The 16,833-nt window shown below is 40.8% G+C and overlaps 1 protein-coding gene across 4 annotated transcripts in view; it reads left to right on the forward strand.

Moving 5' to 3' along the window:
- The window catches only part of KCNQ5 (potassium voltage-gated channel subfamily Q member 5), a 567,929-nt gene that overhangs the window by 538,501 nt on the left and 12,595 nt on the right, over positions 1 to 16,833 (forward strand). For all 4 annotated transcript variants that reach the window (XM_050786501.1, XM_050786498.1, XM_050786499.1 and 1 more), the window contains one exon: positions 96 to 204. In XM_050786501.1, coding sequence (XP_050642458.1) covers positions 96 to 204 — 109 coding nt within the window. The remainder of the gene's footprint in view (positions 1 to 95; positions 205 to 16,833) is intronic.

Consider the following 16,833-nt stretch of genomic DNA (forward strand, 5'->3'; position numbering starts at 1 on the left):
TGTGACTATCCTGCCATTTCCACGTGAGAAAAATTCAGCAACACGTTTCAAATTGCGGATGGTGGTGGTATTTAACTGGCAATATTCTCTTGCAGCTGACACAGCCCTTGGCACTGATGATGTATATGATGAAAAAGGATGCCAGTGTGATGTATCAGTGGAAGACCTCACCCCACCACTTAAAACTGTCATTCGAGCTATCAGGTTGGTGAAATCCTGAACAAAGTGATTCAGAGACATACTTATGATTAATTGAATTACGATGTTGCTAAATTCTTTTTCTGCAGGTAAATGTCCTGGAATAAACACTTTCCCTTTTCCTATTCATCCATATGCCTATTGGATTGTGAAATATTTGTTTCTTAATAGAAAACTCTGCTGTGTTCAACACAGAGTTATAAAACGTGGGTGGGATTTGAAAAGCCAGGTCATGTTTGAGAGATTACACGAGTCTTGGCTTGTCATATGTATTTACTGCTTTAAGGACATATAGTTTATTGATGCAATTGGATTTTTAAATTATTTTTATGACTTGCTCCAATCTATATTCTGTACAGAATTGTATATCAAAGAAAAGGCCTTGTAGGTTATTTCAAAATGGGTTGAGTTCTGAAAATGGGAAACCCAAAAGTATTTTGCAGTGACTTAGTCTTATTACCCGAAATGTAATTGTTAAAGGCTGATCTTAATTTGCTTCCTCTACTGGTGGCAGAGAGCTAAGAGAGTATACCTAGCAACTTAAATTTACATTTTCCATGACCTTTCCCACCACACACACACACACAGACAGGCGCGTGCATGTGCGCGCACACACACGCAATCAAGATCTGGACTATATTAACTGCTGCATGCTCAGCTGGCCCAGTTTAATCCTTTTGGGAGAATTTGTATATGTCAGGGAATGCTGAGTAACTATATTGCAAAAAAAAGAAATACCTCTGCCTGTTGGTGAAAAACTAGAAGAAAGTTCAAAATATCCAAACCAGGCCAGGTGCGGTGCCTCATGCCTGTAATCCCAGCACTATGGGAGGCTGAGGGGGGCAGATCACTTGAGGTCAGGAGTTTGAGATAAGCCTGGCCAACATGGCGAAACCCCATCTCTACTAAAAATACAAAAATTAGCTGGGTGTGGTGGCGGGCACCTGTAATCCCACATACTTGGGAGGCTGAGGCAGGAGAATTGCTTGAACCCGGGAGGTGGAGGTTGCAGTGAGCTGAAATCATGCCAGTGCACTCCAGCCTGGGCAACAGAACAGGATTCTGTCTCCAAAAAATAAAATAAAATAAAATATCCAAACCAATTTAGCTATTCACATGTTTGGTCTAATCTTGAATATTAGTATGATTGATTACTTATTTCTGTTTTTAGTTGGTCATTTGGCATCATGTTAGACATTTATTTACTCTATAGTTGAGAGTCACTGGGAAAGCAGAAATGAGTTCTAAAGATTTTCATAAATGTTTGTGGGGGCAAGGAAAATCATGGTGTGATGAAACTCCAGAACATGTTTAAACACTATCTGTAGCAGCAGACTAAAAAAAAAAGTGAAGTCCAATTACTTCTCAATGGAACCCTCAAGTCACAAACCCTATGGGTGAAGAGATTACACCTTCCTATTTGGCCTGGACAGTCCCAGATTGTGCCTCTAGTCTCATCATTAGTGTTAATAATGCTCCCATCTTTCTCAAAGTATCCCTGTTTGGACAACCAATTATACAGTCCCCCTATCTCTGGTGAACCTAGAAGCCTTGGGTGATGTATACGCCCGGATAACTGAGAATATGTAGTGAAATGTTGTCTGAAGCCTTCAGTTAAAGGGATAGAGAGGATTTAGAACTGCACTGTCCAATATGATAGCCACTGGCTACTTGAGGCTACTGAGGCTATTTAAATTTGAATTAATTAAAATGAAATACATTTTAAAATTCAGTTGATCAGTCGCACCATTCATATTTCAACTGGTCAATAGCCACAGGTGGCCAGTGGCTACTTCATTAGACAAAGAAACAAAACATTTCCCTTGTCACAGAAAATTCTATTGAACATTACTGGTCTAGAAGTCACCTTGAAATTTTTCATGTGTTGAGTATATCCATAAAAGACCCTAAAGTGAAGGTGGGGCAATTCAGTCCAGGAATTAATCTGACTTGCAGCAAGTATGGAAAATCTTATCTAGTGAGAGCAGATTAGGCTTCCTAAAAGTCATACTTAACCCAGTTTATGTCATTTCCCAAGACCTTCTGAAGCTTTCTGCTTTTGCTTTACAACCTATAAAATGGATTGTGAGCTGCAAGAAAGAAAATGAAATAGGTTTATTCTGCTAGCTAAGCACTTTAGCAATGGCTTAAGATTTACTTTGTTATTCTTCTTGAAACTCGACTGATTTTTGTGACGTCTTTTGCAGAATTCCTTTGCTTTTCAGAATTCTTTCTTGGTTCTTATTTTTAATGGAACTTTACTATTTACATGTCTATCTTTTTGTGGATTCCTGATGTTTTCTGCTTGCTGCGTTGTGATACCTGAGGGAGATGTTTTTCTCCTCCATATCCTGATTCTGCTTAGTGGTTTTTCATCACTTCTAAATTCCATTTCAAATTAACAGATTATGTCGCTTGAACCCAGGAGGCGGAGGCTGCAGTGAGCCGAGATGGCGCCACTGCGCTTCACCCTAGAAGACAGAACAAGACTCTGTCTGAAAAATAAAAATAAAATAAAGAAAATACAATTAAATTAACAGATTCTGTAAAAACCTAATAGCTACGCTCAATAGCTTAATAACCTAATTGAAAATTTTTTATTCATGGTGTACTTAATTTCTAAAGATACTTAATTTAAAAACCAACCAATACAATGAGCAGTTCTAAAAAGAAGTTTGCAGGTGTAAGTCCTAAATCTTATGCACAAGGGTCCTTTTCCTAAGGAGTTTAATTATGTTAATAAGTTCAACAGCAGTTGCCGGAGGGTTTTTTGCCAGAACCTGCCCGCCTCTTGCAGCTCCCCGAAGCAGTATGTATACGCATATGACTGACTGCGAGTGTGAGACATCTATTATTCACCCCTAAAATAGGAACTTTGGGCATTTTTCTTGTCATTTTTTAATTGTTAGAATGTTTAATATGAATATTTAAATATGCCTTTTGTATTTCAGTAACTCTTGCAATAGTAGTTTTTCCTAACAGCCAAATTAAAATGTGTAACAAAAACTCTGTATTCCACTGCAAGGATGACAATATGGAAAATAATATTACTATCTTCACAAAGAGCAAAGTAAGAGTTCTTATTTTCAGTTATCAGTATTTATTAAACATCTGCCATTTTTTAGAGATGATTAAGGACACTCTTTGCACTTGTCTGAATTCTATTATCCAAATGCACTCTGACACTTTTTAAAAAATAAATAATGTCACTGTTTATGGTACATAGTAAAGAATGACTATTCTATTCCAAACTATGTCTTTTACTCAGAAGAAAACTTAGTTTTGTATATTTCTTCCAGAATTATCATAGATTTTTCTCAAAATATCATTTCAGGGAAATGCAAAAATTTGCTGGAAATGTGTTTTGAAACTCACCTCTAGGAGTGAAGATTGTACTTATTTTTAACAAAAGCCCCATATTTTAGTGATTCAGTTCAATGTTAAGTTTCTTTTTATCCACTCATAGAAATTAGTTCCTAAATGGAAAGATAAAATTAGCAGGAATCCCAACACTTTGGGAGGCCGAACGGGTGGATAGACTCTAGAGGATTCTACACACTCACTTATACCTATTTCATAGTAGATCACCTGTTTTTCTATCACTGTCTTAAAACTATAGCCCATAAATTACCTAGATATGTTCCTTCACAGTGTCAAGCATCTGGCTAACTGGGACTATCTGAAGGTAACGGACTATTCCCTTTCATGCTAGTACTTGGCTTTGTAGTCATTACATACAAATATATGAATCTTGGGCAAAAAAAAAAAATTTTACACAAAAATTAATGTATCTTTTTAAATTTGAAATAACAGGCCAGGCATGGTGACTCATACCTATAAACCCAGCAGTTTGGGAGGCTGAGTTGGGCAGATCACTTTAGCTCAGGAATTCAAGACCAGTCTGGGCAACACGGTAAAAACCTGTCTCTAAAGGAAAAAAAAAAAAAATGAATGATACTAAAATAACAAATATTTGAAAGTCATATACACCTGCATATTTATGGAAGAGCCCCCGAATAATAACTCTTTGAAATATAACAGAAATTGTATTTATGTACTGAACTGGCAGGTAATTTATCAGATATGCACACCAACGCAACATATAAGTACTTGGGCAAAGGATTTTACACAAAAATTAAAGTATCTTTGTTTTGAAAAACAGTGCAGTGCAAAGCTTACCTGCTTCTTACCAGTATTGTTTTCATAGAATTACTACATCTAGAATCAAGGTTACTCTTTTTTTTTCAATTTTTAAAACTATTTCAACAGATATAAAATTACCCTGTCAAATTGCTATTAAAAGTTTCAAATGGCCGGGCGTGGTGGCTCAATACACCTGTAATCCCAGCACTTTGGGAGGCCCCGAGGCGGGTGAAATCACGAGGTCAGGAGATTAGTACTATCCTGGCAGGTAACATGGTGAAACCCAACTCTACTAAAAACTGTGTAAAAACTAGGGGGTGGCAAAGAGCTGTAGTCTCAGCTACTGGGAGGCTGAGGCGCTTAGAATGGTGTTAACCCGGGAGGCGGAGCTTGCAGTGAGCCGAGATCACGCCATCTAGCACTCCAGCCTGGGAGACACAAGACTTCTCAAAAAAAATATAAAATACCCTGTCAAAAAATTAAAAGTTTCTAAGCACTAATCTCTTCACGGATTGGTACCCAATGGTTGGTGAAGCTGCTCTGGTCCTCAGACCACACTTTTAAGGCCACTCTTAATAAGAACCTCAGTGACAGTTGTTTTCCTGTCAGTTTGTTTTATACAACCATGTTTTCTGTCAGTTGTCAAGAACTGAATCAAAATACCGTACAACCTGTTCTTTTTGTGAATATCAACAAAACCACTGATGCAGATTACTCATTATTTTGAAGAGAAATGACCAAGAAACTATCGATTGTGTCTTGCTCTTTCCGTCTCTTACTATCTCCATGCAATAATGGTCATGCCTGCCATGTTTCACTTTATGCATCCTTTTCTTTCCCAGGCCAGACTAGCCTTTTAGAGAATCAAATAAATACATGAATAAGGTCCAGGGTGAAAACTCAAAGAAGTCTTTAGTTGAAGCTGAAGCCCGACTTTATACTGGTACCATTGGCTAATTCTATCCCCTCCTCCCACCCTCCCTGAAGCTGCTAGGGAGAAGTAGTCCAAGAAACAGGACAGCCTCTCTACACCCTTGAGCAACTCACACTCCCTCTTCAAGCTTCTGTTTCCTCATTGGCAAACTGGGGATGGTAATGGTATTGACTTCACAGGGTTGTAGTAAGGAATTAATAAATGAATAAACATTTGCAAAGCACTTAGAACAGTATACACGGTCAGCACTATGTAGATGCTAATATTATTACCCTTGAGTTGTCTGGACTCCTTATGCCTTCCAGCATGCTGCCTCCACTGCCCATCCTCTGCTCTGGGTCAGCCTTTTCCTTTCTGAGCTCCACCCGCTTCCATGATGAGTCACATGAGAGGAGCACTTTGTTGCCTCTTCTGAAGGATACTCCCATCTTCCAAAACATATACAGCCTCACCTGCTTGCATCTCCTTCACCTGGAAGCACTTGCCATTTTCCCTTTGAAGTTACCTTCCCACCACCTGGGCTGAGAAATTACTCAGAGCTGGAAGAGCAATTTTTTTTTTTTTTTTTTTTTTAGACAGAGTTTCGCTCTTGTTGCCCAGGCTGTGGCACGATCTTGGCTCACCACAACCTCCACCTCCCAGGTTCAAGCAATTCTCCTGCCTTAGCCTCTCGAGTAGCTGGGATTGCAGACATGCGCCACCATGCCCAGCTAATTTTGTATTTTTAGTAGAAACAGGGTTTCTCCATGTTGGTCAGGCTGGTCTCGAACTCTCGACCTCAGGTGACCCGCCACTTCGGCTTCCCAAAGTGCTGGAATTACAGGCATGAATCACTGTGCCTGGCCTGGAAGAGCAATTTTTTCACCCATGAAGAGCAACCATGAGTCAATGTTCCAAGTAAATCTCACCTCTTTTCTCCTCAAGGTGAGCTTGCAGCCTTCCCAGGCACCCTCTGAAGAAGCAACAGGGCAATGAAAGGAAGAAGTTAGCTCTTCCCTCTCCCTCCCTGACCCTTGTCGAAGCCTGATTAGAGACTCTTAAAGCTCTTCCCAGGGGTTCAGTGCATGCATCTGAAAAATAGCCTTCTTGAGTTTCAACTGTGCACCAGGCACAGAGATAAATGTTAACAAGAAAGATGGATCCCTGCTGAGAGTTGTGAGGAGCTACCAGAAAAGTAGAGTCGATTACAATGCAGAGCAGCATATTACTACAATGACAGAAGTCCAGGACGGTTTAGGCCAACCTATATGGGCACTTTTGGGGAAGGTAGCATTTGGGAAGACTCTAAAAGAAGGAAAAGAAGAAATCTGGTAGATATGTAGGAACTAGCCAGGTTACTAAGGAGGGTGATAGAGGATGGGCAGAGAACACTGCAATTGCAAAGAAGCAGAAGTGAAGGTGGCATTAGAAAGTATGGGTGACAGTTGAAGGTGGAGGACAAGGATGAGGAGAGTATGGCTGAAGGGAGGAGGAGGAACCCTAAGAATGAACAGGAATGTGGAGGATTCTAAGTACAGAAATGAATTTATCAGATCCGTGCATGATATGGTTTGGATCTGTGTCCTTGCCCAAATCTCGTGTCAAACTGTAATCCCCAGTGTCGAAGGAGGAGCCTGGTGGGAGGTGATTGGATCATGGGGGCGGATTTCCCCCTTGCTCTTCTCATAATAGTAAGTGAGTTTTCATGAGATTGGTGGTTTAAAAGTGGGTAGCACCTCCCTCCCGCTTCTCTCTCTCTTCCTGCTGCTCCGGCCACATAAGAAGCCTGCTTCCCTTTTGCCTTCCGCCATGGTTGTAGGTTTCCTGAGGCCTCCCCAGTCATGCTTCCTGCAGAGCCTGCAGAACCATGAGCCAAAGAAACCTCTTTTATTTATAAATTTTTCAGTCTCAGGTATTTCTTTATAGCAGTGCAAGAACAGACTAATACAGTGTTTCATTTGAAAACTTGGAAAGATGACTCTGATTGCAATGTAAGGAATGTATTGGAAAGAGAGAACTATTATTACAATACCTGGATCTGCTGGGGCCTGAGCTGGGCAGTCACGATGGAGAAGAGTGAAGGATGGATTTCAGACAGGATTTGAATATTTACTGATTGGAGAGGATGGAGGGAAAGAACAGGAGGAATCAAGGATGGCACATCTGAAGGATGGTGAGACAGGCTGGCTTGAGGGGAGATGGTGCATTATTGCGAGTGTTGAGTTCAAGCAGTCACAGCAGGGCCCAACAGGTAGGTGGATCTCTGGATCTGACATCCAGGAGAGCAATCTGGAATATGGACAAATTTGGTAGCTGTCAGCACAGAGATAAATGGTTTGCAGAAGTCTCACCCCAGGGAGTAAAAAGAGAAGATGGTCAACACAGAAGTCTAAGGTTCACAAACAGGAGCTGCAAAAGTAAGAATGCTCTGAAGGAGACAGATTCAAAGCAGCCAGACAGATGGAAAACCAGGAGAGTGTGACAGAAGAGGAGCCAGAGGAGGAAAGTGTTTCAAGCAGGAGGCAGATGTTAACGCTGTTAAATGCCGCTAAGAGGTCAAAGAAGATAAAAAATGAGAAGGTCCTTTGAAAGTGACAACAAGGAGGTCATCCGTGACTTCGGAGAAAAATTCAGTAGAAGGAAAAGGGTTTGAAGCCAGATGGTAAATAGAACACTTTCTTAAATTACCAGAATCTTTCACTCTAATATGAACATAGATGAAGTGTCAAGAATTTCTTTGTAACTAGCAAAGGCTCATCAACTCTTCTAAAATAGCTCAGATCTGATCAGCGAACTGAAGAACCACTAATGACATTTCAGAGTTCCTGAAGTGGGTATGCAAATCAGGCCTCACTGTTACCCTGGGTTGGGTGATAAAGTTTTTCAGTTTTCTTGCCCCTGTGTTCTTCCTGTTCTGAAAGGCATGTATGGGACCATTATCTTCACCACCCCTAAAATGCAGTCTCAGCTGTGAATCCTTCTTACATCTCACTTCATATTTCAGGCAAGAATACTCCGTAAGTAAAGAAGAGGCACATGTTTGCCATTGTGGGTTTTGTTAAATCTACAGGCTGTTTAATCATCACCAGTTCTTAATTTTGCTGATGGCATCTCTGGTATTTTAGCAGAGGTGATGAGTCTTTGTTTGCAAGTCACTATTAAGACATTCTTGACAGTCAATCTATGACATGTTACAGTAAAGGATGCTGCTAAAAGCACATTTTATGGATCATTTAGCACATATCTTTAAAATCAGCTAATATACTCCCTGGAATGTTCTTTTTGCTTGTTTTTGTTTTGAAGGTAATTACTTGTGGCTACATTTGCTCTGAGGCTCTGTTAAAGTAGTGTTTTCACTGAAGATGCACTTACTTTGTAGCATGTGAGATATTCAACCTTTTATTTGACTATAATTTAAACTGAGTTTTCTATTATTTGCTAAAAATATAGAATCTCCTATTCCATGCTAAAAATATTTCAAAGTAGTCAACATGTATAGTCAATGTATTTATTTACTTATTCATTTCACACTTTAAAATGTATGCAAGATTTTACACTCCTAAGAAAACAAAATCCCTAAATTTAGTCGCCATATCAATGCTTACAAATTCCTGGCAGGAAGGACTTCCTCGGATCTGGAAGTTCTTGCTTGGGTTTTACTACTCTTACACTCTTAAAAGAAAATCCAACAAAATCTGCAGGAGGGGTCAGGTGCAGTGGCTCAGGCCTATAAAATTTCAATACTTTGGGAGGCTGAGCTGGGAGGATGGCTTGAGCCCAGGAGTTTGAAACCAGCCTGGGAAACATAGCGAGACCCATCTCTACAAACATTTTTAAAAAAAAAAGCTCTGCAGGAGAGCCTACTAGATCCTGCATATAAAGGACAATAATGGCAAGCATTAGGAGAACAAGTCTACTTTCAGTGGTGGAAACAGTGTGGCCAGAGAATGTCTGAATGTCCTAAGTGAGCCAGATGGAATATCTGCTTGCCCCTACAGTGAGAACATCAGACAGACTGTACACACGTGGAACTAATTTACATTTCTCTATTAAGAGTTAAAACCAAGAAAATGAGACAAATCAGTGCATCCAGGGACTCCTGGGGTTCCTTGGTCTTGTCTAGTAACCCAATCTAAGATGAAAGAAGAGTGGAGGAATCCTAGGTATATAATTTTATAACTTGCTTTGCAGGTTATGAAACTGTCAGAGTTTAAATACTGTAAACACAAATACAAATCTATATTGTTGAATTATGTTTACGTATTAATAGGAAAACAGCATTAAAAACTATTCTAAATAACTAACACATATGCTTTCAATAGTGACCCAAATTATCAAGCCCTGCAGCCCTAGTTGTCTGCTGGATTTGTTCCATGATCAATTTCGAGTGAGGACTGCCTCAGGGGAAATTCTGTGATCAAAAGGCTCTGGGTCACCTGAAGGATGAGCCCTGGGGTCCGTGCTTTTAAGAGAGATAGATGCTGTATTTCTCATGGAGGGTCAGAAATCAGAAGATAGAATTTTCCAAACTGGAAGAGGGAGTATTTCAGTCTGTTTTCTGATGTTTATAACAGTATCTGAAACTGAGTAGTATAAGGAAAATGAATTTATTTCTTACAGTTATGGAGGTTGGGAGATCTTAAGGCGGGAGGTGCACCTGGTGAGGGCCTTCTTGTTTGTGGGGACTCTCTGTGGCATCCTGAGTCAGCACAGGGCATCACATAGCAAGGGGACTGAGCATGCTATGTGCTAGCTTAGGTCTCTCTTCCACTTCTTATAAAGCCACCAGTTCCCCTCTCATGGTAGCTCATTAATCCATTAATCCATAATTCATTCATACAGACAGAGCCCTCACGATCCAATCACCTCTTGTAAGTTCCACCCCTCAATACTGCCACTTTGAGCATAAAATTTCAACATGAATTTTGGAGGGGACATTCAAACCATAACAGAGGGATGTGAAATGCATGTCAGTAGTGTAAGTTAACCCAAATAACCACTATAAAGTGAGGGATTAAAGGAGAGAAACCCACATCCACCCCATAAACATAAGATCTGCAATCACACGGGGGCCATTCAGCAACCTTCAGAAACTTAATAATATCCCCAGAGATGAGGGTGCGAAGTAGGTAAAGGACTGTCATCTCCTCCAGAAATCATTTCTGATCACCTCTACCAGTCTGGGTTAAACACCCCTCTTCTGCATTCCCATATCACCCTGGGCTTCCCAGCACCTTGCACATCACAAAGTGAATTTTAACTGTCTGCCTACTTGTCTGTGTGCCTTACTAGACTGCAAGTGCCCCAGCAATAGGATTTGTTTCTTCATCGCTGTATCCCTGGCATCTAGCACAGAAGCTGGCATATAGTAGGCACTCAATATATGTTTGATGAATGAATGAATGGACAAATTCTCGAGTCCCACTCATCAGGCCTCACTGGGGGAGGCAGTCACATGAAGCTTATCTAGAGAGCTCCAAGCTCTGGACAAATGAGACTCTCAAATCCTATCAGAGCTCACAGTTGCAGCAACCATTGTCTTGCACCATGATTGTAAAGAGGAAGAGACTGGGGACCAAATGATCATTGTCATCACGTAGGAGGCTTCTTTAACTCTGCCAGCTCCCAGCAGTTAAAAGTTTGGAGCCTAACACAATACTCAGCACAACGTCATAGATACTCAATGAATATTCATTGAAAGAATGAATGAATCAGTCACTTTAGCACTTCCTTTCCCTTCCAAGGTTATCCTTTGAAAAATTAATGGAACTTCTTAACTACTTCTTTCATGAAACTTCAGACCTCACTCAAGGAAGGAGAGGCATTTGGGTTCTGATTAGAGATCTGACACCAAGGCACACTGACGCCATGCCTATGGGTCTGACATGTGCGACTTAGAAGATTTTGCAAGCCGGCATGAATCATGATCACTTCTTTGCATGACAGCAGGGATTGTTCCACCCCCAACACACTCCACCACCACACGCCACCGCCACCCCAATCCTGTCTCTACTCCAGTGGCTTTCAACCTTGGCCGCACATTAGCATTACCTGAAAAGTTTTGTAAAATCTTTGGACCACGCCCTGGAACAATTAAGACAGAATTTCTGGAGGCAGGACCCAAGCATTTTTTAAAGCTCCCTAGGTGATTCCAAAGAGCAGCCAAGCTTGGGAAGTACTGCTGTCTTGACAGTCAATCAAACTGCCTCTTCAGTTCACAGTTGGCTGAGCCCTCTCCGCCCTGCACATGGTTTGGCTGCTGGCTGGGTCCGTCCATCTGTTTGGTGGTGGCAGCAGTCACTGCTGCTTCTGTTTTCTCATCGTTCTTATCGCTGCATATTCATATGCAATATTTTTACCCAAATTTAGAGGATTGGAATAAGACTTTTGTAAGATTTTAGAACTCATGGCAGCACAACAAATGCACCTACATTTCCTTATAAGTGCACATGTGTTCGTGTGTATATATAGATGTCGTCTACCCAGAGTTTCACTTTGCTTTAGTTATTTCTTCATGCTCAGAAAATTGTATGAGCAGAGTTCAGTTTCAAGAGGATGTACCAGTTTAGGGTTGTGATGAATCTTTTGCACCCTCTAGTGGTACTGCTGGGACATGTCAGTTTGTCAGTTTTGTGCGATAGGTTTATTGGGCTCCTAGTCTGTTCATAACCAACAGCATCAAGGGAGACAAACCTTAGGGGTCTTTTGCTCTTTGCTGCTGTATTAGTCCCAGTGATGCAGTTTACCCTCATGAAGAAAAGAAGCAGGTGAGTATGTGACTTATTCCTCAGCCTTTTGCTGGTCCTCCAAAAGGCTGGTCATAGGTGCTTAATGAATATTCAGTGAAAGAATGGATGAATCAGTCACTTCAGCACTCCCTTTCCCTTCTAAGGTAATCCTTTGAAAAATTACTGGAACTTCTTAACTACTTCTTGCATGAAACTTCAGACCTCTCTCAAGGAAGGTGAGACATAGTAAAAACAGGACATTCACTTAGCAAAAGTTTATTGAACACTTACTATGTGCCAGGCACATGTGAGTAAAAAGAACCATACGGTATCAAAGTGTCTTTTCATTGTTGTTATTTCGTGTTACAGTATTAAGATCTTAATGTTAAGATAATAGAGGAACCTTATGATTAAGAGCTCAAAGCTGGAGCCAAACTGGTTCACATGCTAATTCCACAATTACTGGATGTTTAACATCAGGGAAGTTACTTAACCCCTCTGTGCCTCAGTTTCTTTATCTGCAAAATGGAGATGGCAATAGTACCCTTATCATAGAATTATACTATAAAGTGCTGTCTAATATGATTATCATTTTAATCATTAAATATATCTTAAAGTTCCTAATTTAACTCTAGAATGATTTGCCCAGACATTCTTTCTAGTAGGAAATACACAAGTCATACCAAACTTTTCTTGTAAGTATGTAAGAAGCCACCAAGGTCTTCTGCTGCTTCTCCAGGCCAGTTCATGGACTTTCATTTATTCCTGGCTTCAGGGCATTTTCTCTTGGCTCTTCTTATCTAAACCAGGGGTCAGCAAACTATAGCCAGGGGATCAAAATCTAACCCAAGGGGCTTGTTTTTATAAATAAAGTTTTATTGAAATGTAGTTACACTCATTCATTTATTTATTGTCCTATGGCTGCTCGCATGCTACAGTGGCTGACTTGAGTAGTTTCAGCGGAGACCATACAACCCACAAAGCATAAAATATTTACACCTGACCCTTTATAGCAGAAGCTTTCGGGCCCTTGTCTAGACTCTGAGTTGCTCTGGACTTGCTCCCAGCTGTGTTTAGAGATTAAGACACCGAAGATTTGGGCTAGCCTATGTGAGAACTAAGCATGAAACCAGATTTCACTATTCTACCTGCCAACAAGGACTCCCCTACTCCCCTGGTCTCCCCACCACCCCATCATCCTGTAGTTAAAGCCCTTAGTATATGAAATGCAAGTCTTATGGAAAAAAAATTGAAGAATTGAAAGACCTTTGGAATTCATAGTTCGATAGCTACTTTGAGACATTTTCCTCAGTTTTCAGCACCCACATTTTCCTGGTGTCTAGAATTATTGAACTCTGAGCTTCCTTGCTCCCTGTAAATAACTAGATAATGGCTTACTCTCTCCTCTTCTCAAAGGCTAATTGGGTAGCTTTTTGCTCATGATATACCTTGGGAATATATTATATATATATATATATTGCTGGAAAATATGCCTTGTAAAGCAAAACTAACAGACTCCAATGAGACTGATGTATATATCCTACAAAATGAGGTAAAGTAAGCAGACAGCCCTTAAAATTTGTGATAAAAGGTAAAACATTACAATTATTAGAGGTGGGTAACCCATTTTAGCCATGGACTGATTCCCAGAAGGGACCCTATGAGAGAATGCAGATGGCTGGGTTGAAAGGCAGATGTATTCCAAGCATGGGATCCCCTCGGGAAAGACAAGGACAGAGATGAATAAATGACTAACGTGGCTTTGGATTCATTTGCGTGAGACTGTCAGAGCATACAAGGCACAGTAGGAGGTCAGACCCATAGACAGCCTAAACATTCTCCTTAATGTTTACGAGATTGCCTGCCTGGGATTCACTCTGTGATGCAGCACCATGAGTGGAATGGTAAAAATGTGGACCTCGGCATCTGCAGTAACCTTGTTCTTACTAGTTCTGTGACCTTGAACAGGTAACTCAACCTCCTGATCTTTACTTGACCCAGATGTCAAAAGTGGAAAATTCTTAGAGTTTTAAGTTGACAGAATGCAGGTAAAGTGCTTAGCACAGCACCAGCCATCCAGCCAGGCACAACTCCTGAAGACCCACTCAACATTAAGTTGAAGAGAGCAAGATCTATGTCTTGCTCAACTTTGTGTCCCCGCCATCCAGCTCTGTGTCCAGCAGATGGATAGTGGGTACCCAGGTTACGTTCATTGCATCATAAAGACAGAGGCAGTTCCAGGCATTCCAATGATGACCAGAGAAATAAGAAAATGCTGCAGGGGTCAAGGAGGACAATACTAAATACTCAGAGATGCTTTCTCTCAAACTTAGCTTAGACACAAATTTTCCCCTCTCTACCTTCTATTTTGATCATGAAAATCATGTACTGTCCTGGAAGAAGTGAGAGGGGATTGGGTAGAAAGAGGGAGGCTGAGATAATTGAATAATGTAAACATGTCAAGTTACGTGACCCCGCTGACCAGGCATCTTCATTCACACAGTATGATGGCTAAAACAGTTAGGAGCCCCAGAGAGCATCCCTCACACCTGGTCCTGCTTAGAGCAAGCTGGGCACACATGATTTTTGGAAGCACTGATAGCAATCTCCTAGGAATGAAAAACTGAGATTGTATTCTTTTTAGACTCCAGCCACATGTTTTCTATTGTTTTCTTGATGGTCTTTTAATACTATAAATTTCATTCAACCAATATGATTACATCCCAACAAGCTCTTCCCTCTCTTTTCCCTGGACAGTTTTGTTTTGCTATTAGGTCTTTCTTTACATTTGCTGCTTATCACGTTGCAGTATTATGTATTCCTTGACTTCCACTGTTCTCGCCTTTCTTCTTATTTCCTCATAATGATATCTTGTTGCTTGCAATGCAGTTTCTTTGTGTGATCCTAATTACATTAGCAATCTAAGGGAAAAGAATATTATGTTTTCATGATTTTCAGTAGCAGTTCTATTTAAATGACTTTTCTGAACCACACATCGTCCTAACTATTGAATGAATGAACATTTCTTTTACTTTAGAAAGTTTTTTTATTCATGGAGGAAACTCAGAGGCTTATGCTCTTTCTGAAATGTACCTGAAGAACTTAAATCTATTCTAAGGCTTTCTTTTTTAGAAGATCCATACAAGAGTCCGCCTTGTAACAGAAACACAAACATCTTTGAACTATGGAATAGCAAATCGTCATTTATTTCTTCAACTAGCATTTAATAAACCCCCTAATACTTGCCAGGGATTATGCAGATGCTAAAGTAAAAAGCACAGTTCCTGGCATGAATAAATTCCAGTGGGTGAGACACACTGCCACAGATTTAGCTACATCACAGTGCATTTGAAAGCACAGAGAAGGACCATCTACCCCAGTGGGGGGTGGTTAGGAAAGATTTCCTAGAGCACTTGGTGCTTGAGCTGAATCTGGAACAATTAGCATTTTAGGTAGAGTGCAGAGAGATAGAATCCTGATGAATGGGCACATTGGTGACAGAAAAATCCAGATGGGCTGGAGAGCGGGCAGCATGCAGAGGAATAACTAGAGATGAGCATTTGGAGAGAGAAGCAGGGAGCTCTCACCATTCACTACTCTCTTCCCTCTAGAGCTGCCCGAAGTCTCCAGTAGGGCTTCTAAACAAATAAGCCTCCCACGTTCATTAAACTTGGGGCCAAGTGTTGGAATATCAAGAGTAGAAGACATAATCCCTGCATTCAAGGGTCTTACACAGTCTGGTGGAGGAAGCTAGTATATGAGCAAATAATTATAGTGTGGTGTGTTAGATACTAAGCTAGAGGTTAATAGAGAAGAGATCAACTGTTTTGTTGGAATCATAAAAATTTCCATGAAAGAAGTGAGCTTTTTTTGAAACAAGGTCTCACTCTGTTACCCAGGCTGGAGTGCAGTGGCAAGACTGTGGAGGCTCACTGCAGCCTCGACCTCCTGGACTCAAGTGATCCTCCCGCCTCAGCCTCCCAAGTAGCTGGGAGCATAGGCATGTGCCATCATGCATGGTTAATTTTTTATTTTTTGTAGAGACAGGGGTCTCACTATGTTGCCCAGGCTGGTCTCAAACTCCTAGGCTCAAGCAATCCTCCCTCCTCAGCCTCCCAAAGTGCTGTGATTACACGTGTAAGCCACTGCACCTGGCCAAAAGAAGTGACTTTAAAGCAGAGTCTTGAAAACACAGCAGGATTTCAGGAAAAATAAATAGCAAATGGAAGTAATTGAAGTTTATAATTGATTGGCTAGTGTTTTTGTGGACCTATACATACTTTATTGTTGCTGGAACCTAAAGTTCCAAGGAGGAAGTGGAAGGTGATAAGGCAAGAGAGATAGACAGAGGCCAGTTTATAAACAGCCATATAGGATGTGCTTCTAGGGAGTTTGATATTTATCCTATAGGCCATGAAAAACTAATGAAGGACTTTAGAAGGGAGGTAATATGCCCTTACTTGCATTTTGAAAGGTTTGTTCTTTCTAAGGCTATAGCAGCGGAGATACAAATAAGGGGACAGCTTTGAGAGCTATCAGGACATGCCTGGTCTTCTTTTAACAAAAGTAAAATGACAGGGTCATCATTCTTTATATAAATCATTGATTTCAAAAATTTCTACAGGCCAGGTGCAGTGGCTCATGCTTGTAATCCCAGCCCTTTGGGAGGCCAAGGCAGACGGATCACTTGAGCTTAGGAGTTTGAGACCAGCTTGGGCAACATAGGGAGACCCCCATCTCTACAAAAAATATAAAAATTAACCGGTGTAGGGGTATATCCTTGTAGGCCCAGCTACTCAGGAGGCTGAGATGGGAGGATTGGCAGATCTGGGAGGTCAAGGCTGAAGTGAG

This window comes from Macaca thibetana, chromosome 4 (assembly GCF_024542745.1).
Source record: "Macaca thibetana thibetana isolate TM-01 chromosome 4, ASM2454274v1, whole genome shotgun sequence".
Lineage (NCBI taxonomy): Eukaryota > Metazoa > Chordata > Mammalia > Primates > Cercopithecidae > Macaca > Macaca thibetana.